Genomic DNA, 13,310 nt, shown 5'->3' on the forward strand with positions numbered 1-13,310 from the left:
AGTTGATTACTTTAATGGATCACTTTGTGTTCTGCAGCCATGGCCTCTCTCTGGCTATTTCCCAGGGGAGCAAATTGCTTGCAACCGCTCAGTGGTTGTTTTCATTTTATTCCAAGCCTTTCGATAGCCTTTTAGGGACATCTGCAAAAAGGAAAAGGGGGGAGGGGAAGGTGGTCATTTGGGAAAAACCAATTGTGACTCTTCAGAGTGCAACACGCATCCAGCCCCATGATGGTGACACTGTGTGGGGCAGTGCCCACAATGTGTGCTGTGGGGCCAGGCCACCTAGGGGCATCGGGAAGATTCTTCTGAAGAGCTTGTTTCTGTTCAGTAAAGTGAGAAGTTGCAGGTTCCTGCTGTGATTCTGTGCTACTTCTCGGCTCCAGATCTGATGGGCCCAAATTTGGATCCTAATTTACTCCCTGCCACCAAGTGACCACAGGAAAGGCAGGAGAAAGTTCTGTGGGATGTGGAGCCAGGTCTAGATATGAAAACACCAAGGTTCCCAGGTGACCTGACTGGGTTTTGAAGCTGCTCTAATGGCGTCTTAGTGCCCTCAGGATGCAAAGTGGCCTGTGGCCGTCCCAGAGCTTGCTTTCTTCTGCCGCCAGCGGATCGTCCACATGTTTCCCATCTCTTTTCCAGCTCACAAGGGCCCAGGGAGCTTCTGTGCACCCCGCATCATATGAAAAGGCTGTGGGGTTAGTCAGAAACCAAAAGGCCCATGGCAACTATGTAAATGCATGGACTTGGGTTCTGAGTGGTATTAAAAGTCCATGATTATCTCACTTTTTAAAAAACTGGCTTCTCCATGTATAAAGTAGCAATCACTGTTATCAATGGTCGGGGGAAGGATTCAGAAGCTTCCAGAATTCATTACAAATACAAGCAACTAAAAAAACACTATTACTACAGAATCTCTTCCTGATCACCTGAAAAGACCCTGTCCCTAACAAGGAAAAAGGAGCTTTAAAAAAAATGAAAAAAGCCATCCTTCATTTTGGTGTAAGAGCTGAAGGAACCGCTGAGATTTCTCACAGACAGTCCACGTCCAAACACCTGTATTCTTAGCTCAAAAACAAAATCCTAGACAAACATGTGAAGGGCCTGAAAGACTGCCCGTCCCGGGCTTCTCTGTGCTCACCTCTGCAATCTCCACCTTCCTTTCCCACGTCTTGACGGTCTTCTCCAGGTCCCCGTTTAGGATCTTCTCCCGGACGTACACCATCACCGGTGGCGCTCGGAACTCGGCCAGCTGCTTCCGGAGCTGCTTGTTCAAAGCCTCGGCTTTGGCCCGGTCCTGGTGGGGAGGGACAATTAAACCCAGGGATCCTGGCAGCTCTGGCTTACTGGGACTTACTGGCCCTGGCTTCTCTCCCCAGTTCCAGTGTAGTTCTAAAAATTATGTTTAAATTTTCAAAGGAGGGGGAGGAATCACAAGATTCTGATTTTTACAGATAGTGACTTTTTTTAATCCAGTCTAGAAACTCCAAGTGCAGTCTAAAACAGTCTTTTTCCCTTCCTTCCTTCTTTCTTTCCTTCTAACCTTCCTTCTTTCCTTCCTTCTTTCCCTTCTTCCTTTACTAAGGAATATGTTTTACGTATTTTGATTTCTTAGGTGTGTTTTTAAGAAAAATTGTGTATTGAAGTACGCTTTGATTTAATCAGTCTCAATTCATTTGCTTGTATTTTTTTCATAAAATATACATAAAATTTCCCATTTTAACCATATTTAAGTGTACAGTTCTGTGGCATTCAGTATATTCACATTGTTGTGTAACCTTTACCACCATCCATCTCCAGAACTTTCTCATCTTCCCCAACCTAATCTCTGTACCTGTTAAACACTAACTCCCCACTCCCCCTTCTCCATGGGCTACCCTAGGAACCTCTTATAAGTGGAAGCATACAATATTTGTCCTTTTGTGACGACCTTATTTCACTTAGCATAATGTCTTTAAGGTTAATCCATGTGTCAAAATTTCCTTCCTTTTTAAGAATGAATAATATTCCATTGTATGTGTACATCACATTTTGTTTATCTGTTCATCTACCAATGGGCACTTGGGTTGCTTCCACCTTTTGGCAGTTGTGAAGAATGCTGCTATGAACATGAGTATACAAATACCTGTTCGAGTTCATGCTTTTAATTATTTTGGCTATATACCCAGAAGTAGAATTGCTGGATCATATGGTTATTCAATTTTTTGAGGAATCTCTTTTTAAATTTTATTTTAAAAATTATCATACATGTTAGCTCAGAGCTGGTCTTCCTCAGCAAAAAGAGGAGGATTGGCACGGATGTTAGCTCAGGGCCGATCTTCCTCACAAAAAAAAAAAAAGTTGGAAAAAAAAATTATCATACAGTAAAATTAACTAGCCCTTTTCTGTTTGAGTGGATTTCTTGAATTAGCATTGTCTTTTTAATTTTTATTTTAACAATTGTTTTGCGTAGGCAATACATGCAACTCAAATGGTATAAAAGTACACGGGTCCCAGCCCATCACTGCCCCCTGGCCCAGAAGCATACGCTATTTTTAGGTTTTGTGCATCCTTCTAGAAAACTACGCCCATACAAACATGTTTCCTTTTTTGACCCAAACAGTAGCATATTCTATTCACTTTTATTCATCCAGTTTTTTTTTCACTCAATAAATCTTGAAGATCCTTCTGTATCAGCACATAAAGAATTTATTCATTCTTTTTAACAGCTGCATACTTTTCCACTGTATGGACATACTATAATTTGACAAGTCCTCACAAACAGTTACTTAGCTTTCCAATCTCTTGCTATTACAACAAACAATGCTGTGATTACTAATCTTCTGGGTATATGTCATATTGTAAATACACATGAATATGCGTAGGATAAGTTACTGAAAGTGAAATTGCTTGTTGTAAGGTAGTGGGTCTCAACTGGGGGTTATTTTGCCTCCCAGAAACATTTGGCAATGTGTGGAGACATTTTTGTTTGTCACACCTAGGGTGGTGCCAATCTAGTAGGTTGAGGCCAGGGAAGCTACTAAACACCCTACAATGCACAGGGCAGCCCTCATCCAAAATGTCAGTAGGGCTTATGTTGAGAAACTCTGCCCCCAGCACACGTGCATGTTTGGTAAATAGTGCTGACTTGCCTTCTATAATGATCAAGCCAATCATACCCCTGCAGCAATGTTTGAGACCACCTGATTTCCCCATTCTCTCAACAGTCTTACCAAGTTTTTGATCTTTGTCAGTCTAAGACAGGAAAAATGCTATCTCATTATAGCTCTATTTTGCGTTCCTTATGAGTGAAGTGGACCATTTTTCTTATGTTTGAGATTTTTTAGCTTTTCTGTAAACTGTTTAAATCTTTTGCCCATTTTTTTCTATTTTCTGTTAGATTTTTTAAATTAATTTATAAATGTTATTTATGTTTTAAGAAAAATAGCTCCTTGTAATATTAGATACAACATTTTTCCAGTTATTGATCTTTTGGCTTTGCTTACGATGGTTTTTGCTATGTAAGAAAATTTTCATTTTTATATAACTAACTTTATTGATTTCATGGTTTCTGAGTTTTATATATACATATTTTTGTTGTTGAGGAAGATTCACCCTGAGCTAACATCTGTGCGAATCTTCCTCTATTATGTATGTGGGTTACCACCACAGTGTGGCTGACAAGTGGTGTAGGTCCATGCCTGGGATCCGAATCCACAAACCCAGGCCACTGAAGCGGAGTGCACCGAACTTAACCACAACACCACGGGGCTGGCCCCTGGGCTTTATATTTTAAAAGTCCTCCCCATTCCAAGATTATAATAAAAATGTTCCCACTATTTATTTTAGGACTTTAATGGTTTTATAATTTACATTTAAATCTCTGATACACCTGAATTAATTTCACTGTAACATATAGTTCCAACTTTATTCTTTCTTAAATGGCTACCCAGTCATCCCAAATCATTTATTCAATAATCTGGTTGTCCCTCACTGCAATGCCACCTTCATCATAAACTAAATGTATCGTTATCAAAACTTTATCAGATACTTGATCATATATGTATCATATATGATCTGTATTGGGGCTCATTATAGGGCTTATATTTTTTTCTTTGGTCTTCCAGTCTATTCAGGAGCTTATTTTAAATACTGTAACTTCATAACATGTTTCAGTATCTGGTAGGGCTAGTCCCCTCATTTACTTATTAAGAATTTTGGGGGTATTCTTATTTATTTTTCCAAAAGAACTTTTGGGTCAGTTTATTTAAATCTTTTAAAAAAAGCTCCTTGTTATTTTAATTGGAATATCACTATTTCACAGAGAAACCTAAAAAGAACTAACATTTTTATGATGTTGAATCTTCCTGATCTAGTACTGTCTTTTAATTCCTTGCTTCACAAAGTATAATCTCTGGGAGCTGGGTAAAAATGCAGGCTCTCAGGCCACCCTAGATCTACCCAGTCAGAATCTATATTATAACAAGATCCCCAGGTGACTGGTTTGAGCCTTCTAGTTTGAGAAGTGGTTTTAATTCACTTTGAAGCAATCCAACAAAATTATTTTTTTATTAACTTGTCAGAATGCAATAAAAACTTGTCAAGAAAGGTTCAGTGGATACCTACAATGTCTAGCACAGACATACACCTGAAGGGAGACCTAAAGATGTACCCAGAACCATCAGTGGACACTCTTGTGAGGATAACGATTAGAGAATACCTAAGATAAAATATAATAAAATAGCAAGAACCAAGGCATTAAGAAATAAGTACTACAGCTATGAAGGACATGCTGAGAAGACCAAGGATGGCAATCCCGGCCCAGCACCCCACTTGGAGAGCAGGGGTAAAACTACAGGAAAGGCAGGCCACTGTTCGCACCCCCAGCTCCAGTGCAAAAGTTTTGCCCAAGAGGTGAGGCTGTAAAACAGGGAGCTCTAGGATGCTGCCTAAAGGGACTGACTTTTTGTAACAAACTATGGGCTGTTCATGCCTAAGTACTTTGTGGAAAACAATGGAGATCTTTGGGGTGAGCAATTAAGAGGAAGCTGGTAGTTCCATGATATTAGTAGCAACAAGCAAAACAGTACACCAGCTAGATGTTTAACAAAACCAGAGAAAGACCATTAAGAAGAGCTTTCTTAGGGTTGGAGCAAGCCTCAAAGACTGGCAACACTTTGCTCCTGCAAAGGGGCCTGATTTTAATTGGATCAGAATATGGAGCAATTAATGTCTCAGGATGTTGCTGAAAGCAATAGAGCAATCAGCCAGCAATTAATGGAGGCTAATGCCTAGATGTGATACCAACAGAGGTAGACCAGCCAAAAGCTTACCTGGAAGATGCAACAGTCAGAGAGAACTCAGCTGAAACACTAATCATCCTTGGTTGTCAGGGAGATTGTATCCATGATTGAGGCTGCACCTCTGAGGAGCAACATCAGAGGCTACTAACAGCAGGAAAAATAGCCTGAATTAGTCCAGGCAAATCACTGAACAAGCAACAAGCAAAAACAATGACAAGCCCAAGAAAGGGATGGGGGGATTAGTGTCCAGAGTTGCTACAATATATTATCTAAGATGCCCAGTTTTTGACAAATATTATAAGATAGGTAAAGAAACAGGGAAGTGTGACCTGCACAGGGGAAAAAAGCAGGCAACACAAACTGCATTTGAGGGAATCCAGATGGTGGGCTTAGCAGAAAAAGTCTTCAAAGCAGCTATTATAAATATGTTCAAAGAACCAAGGAAACCATGTTTAAAGAATTAAAGGAATATATGATGATGATGTCTCATCAAATAGAGAATATCAATAAAGAGGTAGAAATTATTAAAAAAAAAAAGAACCAAATGGAAAATCTAGAGTCTTTTCAATGCAATAACCAAAATGAAAAATTCACTAGAGGGGATCAACAGCAGATTTAAGCCAGCAGAAGAAAGAATCAGTAAACTTCAAGGTAAACTGATAGAGATTATGCAGCATGAAAAACACAGAGAAAAAAGAACAAAGAAAAATGTGGAACACCACTAAGTGTATCAACATGCATGTAATGGAAGTAACAGAAGGAGAGCAGAAAGAGAAAGGAGCAGAGAAAATATTCGAGGAAATAATGGCTGAAAATGTCCCAAATTTGATGAAAAATATTAAGCTACACATCCAAGAAGTTCAACAAACTCCAAGCAGGATAACTGCAAAGAAATCCACTCACAGACACAACATACCAAAATGTTGACTGACAAGGCAAAGACAAAATATTGAAAGCAGCAAGAGAAAACAATTCACCACATACAAGGGAAGCCAAATAAGATCAATAGCTGACTTCTCATCAGAAACAAAGGAGGCCACAAGGCAGTGGGATGACATGTTCTAAGTGCTAAAGGAAAAAACTGTCAACCAAGAATCTTATATCTAGCAAAACTATCTTTCAAAAATGAAAGCAAGCCATGAACACACTCAGATCTTGGTTTCTAATGCTATTCTCAAATAAAAGGAACCAGAACTCCTTGGAGAAATGGCTAATTCTAGGACTTGGGCAGGAAATATATAAGAGCCTGGAGCATCTTCTAGTGCCAGAAAGGAAATAAGTGCTAAAAAGAAAAAAAAAAAACCCACAAAAATGGGGATATGTCAAATGGACACAAAAGCCAACTAAAAGAGCTCCCAATGGCCAAGCTTGAACAATGTGAGCAACAAAATAAATAATATTAGATTATAACCCAACGTGGAAAATAAATACCCATGAGTTGATACTGCTATAAATAAATGATTTTAAAAATAAATAAATGGGCAGAATTGACAAATCTCCCATGAAGAAGAATCCCAAATAATTTATAGCTCCCTCTTCTTAAGTGTGGGCTGCACATAGTAACTTCCTTCCAAAGAGTACAGTGTGGAAAGTGAGGGAAAGAGTGACTTTACAGTGGAGAAACCTGTAGAACACTACCTCAGCCAGCTGATCCAGGTTCACATCAGCAGTGGTTAGTCATTTGACAGTACGCTCCCTTGATATGATGTGATGAAGATGGCACTTTACCTCTGTGGTCTTCACCCCAATACCACATGACCCCAGTCCAATCGTGAGAAAAACATTAGACAAGTCCCAGTTGAGGAACATTCTACTAAATAGCTGACTAGCACTCCACAAAACTGTCAATGTCATCAACAAGCAAAGTCTGAGAAACTGTCACAGCCAAGAGGAACCTAGTGAGACATGACACTAAATGTAATGCGGTATCCTGGATGGAATCCTGACACAGAAAAAAGGACATCACGTAAAAACTAAGGAAACATAAGTAATATTAATCGTAAATACTAATAATAATGTATCAGTATTGGCTCATTAGTTTCAATAAATGTATTCTACTAATGTAAGATGTTAATAATAGCAGAAATTGGGTGTGAGGTATTTGGGAACACTCTGTACTATCTTCACAATTTTCTAAAACAGTTCTAAAATAAAAAGTTTATTTTTAAAAAGTGGAGGAAAAATAAAGACATTCCCAGATAAACAAAAACTGAGAGAACTCATTCCTAGTGGATCTGCCTTATTATTATAAAGGAAATTCTTCAGGCTGAAAACAAGTGACACCAGACAGTAACTCAAATCCATGTGAAGAAAATAAATAGCACAAAGGTAATTATAAATGACAGCATAACTGTATATTCTCCTTCTCTTAACTGATTTAAAAAGCAATTTCATAAAACAATATGTATATAATTGTATTTGGGGCCTATACGTATAAAAATGTAATATAGTTGACGACAGCAGCATGAAGGAGGCAGGCTGAAATGAGGCTGTATTTAAGTAAGGAAATAACACCAGATGGTAACTCAAATCCACAGGAGGAAATGGAGAGACCCACACAAATGGTGAATAGGAAGGTTAGTATAAGAAACTCTATGAACACACTTCATCTACTTTGTTCTTTCAGCTTTTGGACCCCTTCCTCACACCATTTACAAAACTAACTCAAAATGTATCATAACCTAAATATAAGACCTATAAAACTCTTACAAGAAGACATAGGAGTAAATCTTCATGATTTTGGGTTAGGTAATGGTTTCTCAGCTATAACACCAAAAGCACAAGCACAAAAGAAAAAATAGATAAATTAAACTTCATCAAAATGAAAAACTTTTGTGCTGCAAACAATACCATCAAGAAAGTGAAAAGAAAACCCATGGAATGGGAGAAAATATTTGCAAGTCATATATCTGATAAGGGATTTGAATCCAGAATACACAAAGAATTCTTACAACTCAATGATAAAAAGATAAATAACTTAATTAAAAACTGGCTAAAGGACTTGAATAGACATTGCTCCAAAAAAGATAGATATGTGGCCAAGAAGCACATGAAAAGATGCTCAACGTCATTAGTCACCAGGGAAATTCAAATCAAAACCACAATGAATATCACTTGACACTCACTAGGATGGTCATTAAAAAAAACCCTTAAAATAAAGAGTGTTGTTGAAGTGGTACAGAAATTGGAACCCTCACACATACGTTGTTGTTGGGAATGTAAAATTGTGCAGCCGCTTTGCAAAACAGTTTGGCAGTTTCTGTAAATGTTAAACATAGAGTTACCATATATATAGCCCACAATTCCACTTTTATCTGTATGTCCAAGAGAAAAGAAAACATACATTCACACAAAAACTTCTATATGAATGTTCATAGAAACATTATTCATAACAGCCAAAAAGCAGAAACAACCCAAATGTCCATCAAACTGATGAATGGATAAATAAAATGAGGTATATCCATACTGGGAAATATTATTCAACCATAACAAGAAACAAAGTACTGATATGTGCTGGAACATGAATCTTGAAAATATTATTAAAATTTAAAAAGCCAGTCATGAAAGACCACATATTGTATGATTCCTTTTATATGAAATGTCCAGAACAGGCAAATTCACAAAGACAGAAAGTAGATTAGTGGTCGCTTAGGGCTAGAGGGTGGGAGTGAGGTGAGATGAGGAATGGAGAAGGATTCTTAATGAGTACAGGGTTTCTTTCTGGGTTGACGAAAATTTTCTCAAATTATTGTGCTGATGGTTATACAACCCTATGAATATACTATAAACCCTTAAAATGTACACTTTAAATGGGTGAATTATATGGTATGTGAATTATATCCCAATAGAGCTGTTAAAAAAAAAGTTAACAAGAAAACTAAACATACTAAGCAGCGAATGCCAGGCTTTTAAAAATTGATTTCATATTTTACTTTTACTCTAATGAATATCAACACAAACAAACAAGGATCACAGAAATTCTGCACAGAGACTTTTTGCTATAACTTGGTCACCAGCCACTGTGTACTGAGACCAGCTGTTTTGCAGAGCAAATTGGTTCTCTATCAAGGATAGGATGCAGAAACCACAACAAAACTGAGTCAGATGTAATAATCCTGTGGCTTTTTGGCCATTGTACGTAGGTTTGGGGCAACACACACTGCCAGGGACACTTCAGGCCCATTCAAGACAATGACACTAATAATTGTACTAATGGCTTTAGAGGTTGACAAAGTATCACTATACGTGGTCCTATCTGATCGCCACAACAAGGGTTGTGACGTCCAGTTCACAGATGTAGAAACTGAGTCCTGTCTAATTAAAAGGCTTGTTCAAGGCTAGAAACTGGCAACACCAAACCTGAAGCCAGGCCTTCTGACTACAAGTCCAGTGCTCTCTCCCTCTTTTCAAAAAAGTCCTCTTTGAATCACATCCTAGGTGCATTTAACTTGTGGAAATTCAACAAAATTCAGCAAAAGGATGAGAGCACTAGATCAGAACGTAGATGTAGGGAACTCAGATGATACCACACATCTTTTCACACAGTGACCGTAGGCCCTGGAGTGGGTGCAGGACAGAGGTCACAGGTCTGCCGTCCGAGCATCCACTGTACCAATTTGGAGTTATGTATATAACGAGCTCTCTCTCTCTCTCTCTCCTTTATGTAGAAAATTATATTTTGGCGTGTGTTTCTCATATCAGTTACATTATTACATACATTATATATTTTTTGTGAGGTTATACACACAACACTTTGGATATTGTATTTTATGGGTCATTTAAGAAATTCTTGAGGGTGATTTGGACTCTACATGATTTTTCTCTTATGAGCTGACTCTAGAACATAACCCAGCAGTGAAAGGCAACACCACTGGACTGTGAGTCTCCTGGTACCACTTCCTCCTTTGGTGGCCCAGAGCTATTTTGATTTTTATGGCCTAAGCTTTTCAAGACAAAAACCAAGGTGGCTTAGATCTCGGTGAACTCAAGCCCTTGTAGACAGAAGGAGACAAACACCAGAAACGGCACGTTTTACCCTCTCCTACCTCCTCTACTTGTAGGGTTTCTCTTGCAATTTTTTCAAGTAACTCATTTCGCAGCAAGAGCTCCTTGCTCAGATTGATGGACGTGTCCATTGCTCGGTGTAGCTTGCTCTGAAATATAACGACGCAGCAAGTCTTGAGCAAAGATGATCACTCAGAACTGTAGAAGGATAGACAGCTCTTTATCAAGCAGGAGAAATGCAGGACCATCCAGGAACTTGGGCCTGCCCTTCTCACAGCTTCCCAGATTTTCAGAATCCTGGTGCCTAAGTGGCAGGGGAGGAGAGGACCTCGGGAGTCTTGTGCTCACCTGAAGAGTTGCCAGACAACCAGGACCCAAATCTTACCCCCTCTACTTATAGGAGAAACTCTGAACAAGTCCCAGTGGCACCTCGTAGGGTTGTGGAGAGGCTTAAAGGAGATAATCCTGGTAAAGTGCTGAGCACAGTGCCTGACACATGGAGAAAACTCTGCAAACAGCTGCCATTACTACCTCCCTCAGAAGAGGAGAGGGAAACATGCCCCGTGAAGTAGGAGCCACTGCCATCCCCACTTTACAGGGAAGGAAACTGACTCTTAGGGAGGTGAAGCAATTTGCCCAAGGTCACAGAGACAAGGGGAAGCCAGGATTTGAACCCAGGCATGTGGCTGCACAGCCCCCGGGCTCCACCACTGTCTCTAATGCCTATCGGGGCTGGGCCTCTGGTGTGGGAGGAATTCTGCAGGAGGTGCCCCACAGCTTCCCGTTGCATCATTTGCTGCTGCCCTTCACCAGCTCTCCCCGAGTCCCTGCTTCTTAGATTAGCCCCCTTTGGACCTCTGTCTCCCAGTGGGGAAGAGTCAGCCTAGAGGAGTTGGCATATGCTCTGAGGAGTGGGCCAAGGGACAGGAGTCAGTGACTTCAGGGAGCTCACTCAACAAACCCTGACAACCCACCCAGCCTAAACCAGGCACTGGTCAGTAAAACAACGTAGGTCCTGCTACCAAGAGGCAGGCTCACAGCCAGGATGAAGGGGCAAGAAGAAATGTAAAACTGCATCAGTGCCAGGCACTGAAAACACAAGGACGTGGTCAAGAAGGTTTCCTTGGGGGAAGGGATGCGGGAAAGAGCTGAAAGGTTAAGTCGAGTATATCTAGGTGAAAGGGAAGAGAAGAACATTCCAAGCTAAGGAAAGGCCTAGGAGAGGAAGGTCTAAAAGGAGCTGGGGGTGGGGGAGGAGGGTGCTGGGGTGATCCCCAGGGTATCAAATCTTAGACCAGCAGAAAAGCCTGGAGGCACCTGCCTGGGGGACCTTAGGGCACCTGGGGTGCCCTCCTCCTCTCTCCAATCCTCCCTTCTTAAGGCTCATGTCCTGCTCCATGTCCTGCATGAAAGTGCTCTGCTTAGGAAAGCAAGAGTAGATAAGAGACCAGACTGAGGGGTCAGCTGTGGGGAAGGGGAGGCGGGCAGGACTTCACTGCAAACCAGCAGTTCAGGTGGGAGAACAGGAGGGCAGAGGGAAGACATTCACCCACAACTTCAGAGAGTCACGGGAGGAAAGAAGGGAACTAGGGCAACCACAAGGCGTCACTGGCTCTGGTGGGCGGGGCCTTCGCAAAGGTGTGATGGGAGATATTTGTGATTCCGAGCAGGACGTTGGTCACTTGAGGCGGCTACTTCTGAAAAGGCACGTATTAGCTTTCTCTTGCTGTGTAATAAATTACTACAAATTTTGTGGCTTAAAGCACACACATTTATTATCTCACAGCTTCTACAGGTCAGAAGTCCAGGCACAGTGTGGCTGGATTCTCTGCCCAGGGTCCTACAGGGCTGAAATCAAGGTGCTGGCCAGAACTGAGGGTCTCATCTGGGGCTGGGGTCCTCTTCCAAGCTCACGGGTTGTTGGCAGAATGCATTTTCTTGAAGTTTTAAGACTGAGGTCCCCATTTTCTTTCTGGTTGTCAGCAGGAGGTGGCCCTCAAGGCCACCCTCAGACCCCTTCCATGTGGTCCTTCTATCTTGAAGCCAGCAATGGAGAACTTCTCACCCAGAGAATCCCTTTCATGCTGCAGATCCGACATCTTCTTCCAGAGAAAACTCTCTGCTTTCAAAGTGGTCTACCACCATATCACCCTGAAGGCACCCAATCTCATCAAAGGGCTCATGTGATTAGGTCAGGCCCACCTGGAAAATCTCCCTATCTTAAGGTCAACTGTGCTATATTATATGACATAATCATACAACAGAACACAACCTAATAACAGACCCTGTCCTGTCCACAGTTCTGGGGATTCTACAGGGTGTATACACCAGGGGGCGTGGAGTCTTGGGGGACATCTTAGAATTCTACCCACAAGGCACCAGATCACTAGCTTACAGTCAGTTAAGAGTGACACATCACAGCTGCAGTCACAAGCTTATATTCTACCAGACTCCACCAGGCAGGGCTTGAGGGCAAAAAGCCAGAGAAGAAGGTGCCCCCCTGACTGAGGCTCACTCACAAAACTCACAGAAGAGAAGAGACCGTGTCTGTCTTCTTCACGGCTGTACCCTCAGCATGTAGCCCTGTGCCTGGCATCCAGTAGGCACTCAGTATGTTTGATGATAGAGGAAAAGTCATTCTGCGGGGTCTCGTACTTGGATGTTTGATGTTTATATGAAAGTGGCCCCTCCTGCCACCCTCATCCCCTAAACACACCTGAAGCGCTAGCAGTTCACTCGACAAGAGCGGCTGAGCACCTGCTCTGGCCAGGCACTGTCCTCGGTGCCAGGGACACAGCACAGACCAGCGGGAGCTCCATCCTGGGGGTGAGTCACAAAAACCTGCCTCCGAGAGGTGAAGCGTCACGCCCAGGGTCCCCAGTGCAGCCCCTACTCAAACCCAGGTGAGGCCTGACTCCACTACTCCCAGTTGTTCTGCCTCCATTTCCCCTAGGAGACCTGAGAACTGAGACACGGAAGAAGTGAGCCTGCTTCTCTCTCCACCCCTCACCATGTCCACCT

At 41.5% G+C, this 13,310-nt stretch overlaps 1 protein-coding gene across 1 annotated transcript in view; it reads right to left on the bottom strand.

Moving 5' to 3' along the window:
• Window positions 1–7: 7 nt before the first annotated feature.
• CFAP263 (cilia and flagella associated protein 263) overlaps window positions 8–13,310 on the bottom strand; it is a 32,165-nt gene continuing 18,862 nt past the window's right edge. The window contains exons 7-9 of the mRNA XM_004431662.3: window positions 10,331–10,438; window positions 1,145–1,300; window positions 8–141 (exon numbers count right to left, since the gene is read on the bottom strand). Coding sequence (XP_004431719.1) covers window positions 55–141; window positions 1,145–1,300; window positions 10,331–10,438 — 351 coding nt within the window. The 3' untranslated portion in view covers window positions 8–54. The remainder of the gene's footprint in view (window positions 142–1,144; window positions 1,301–10,330; window positions 10,439–13,310) is intronic.

The sequence above is a fragment of the Ceratotherium simum genome, chromosome 30 (genome assembly GCF_057802395.1).
Source record: "Ceratotherium simum simum isolate JZ-2026a chromosome 30, ASM5780239v1, whole genome shotgun sequence".
NCBI classification, from domain to species: domain Eukaryota; kingdom Metazoa; phylum Chordata; class Mammalia; order Perissodactyla; family Rhinocerotidae; genus Ceratotherium; species Ceratotherium simum.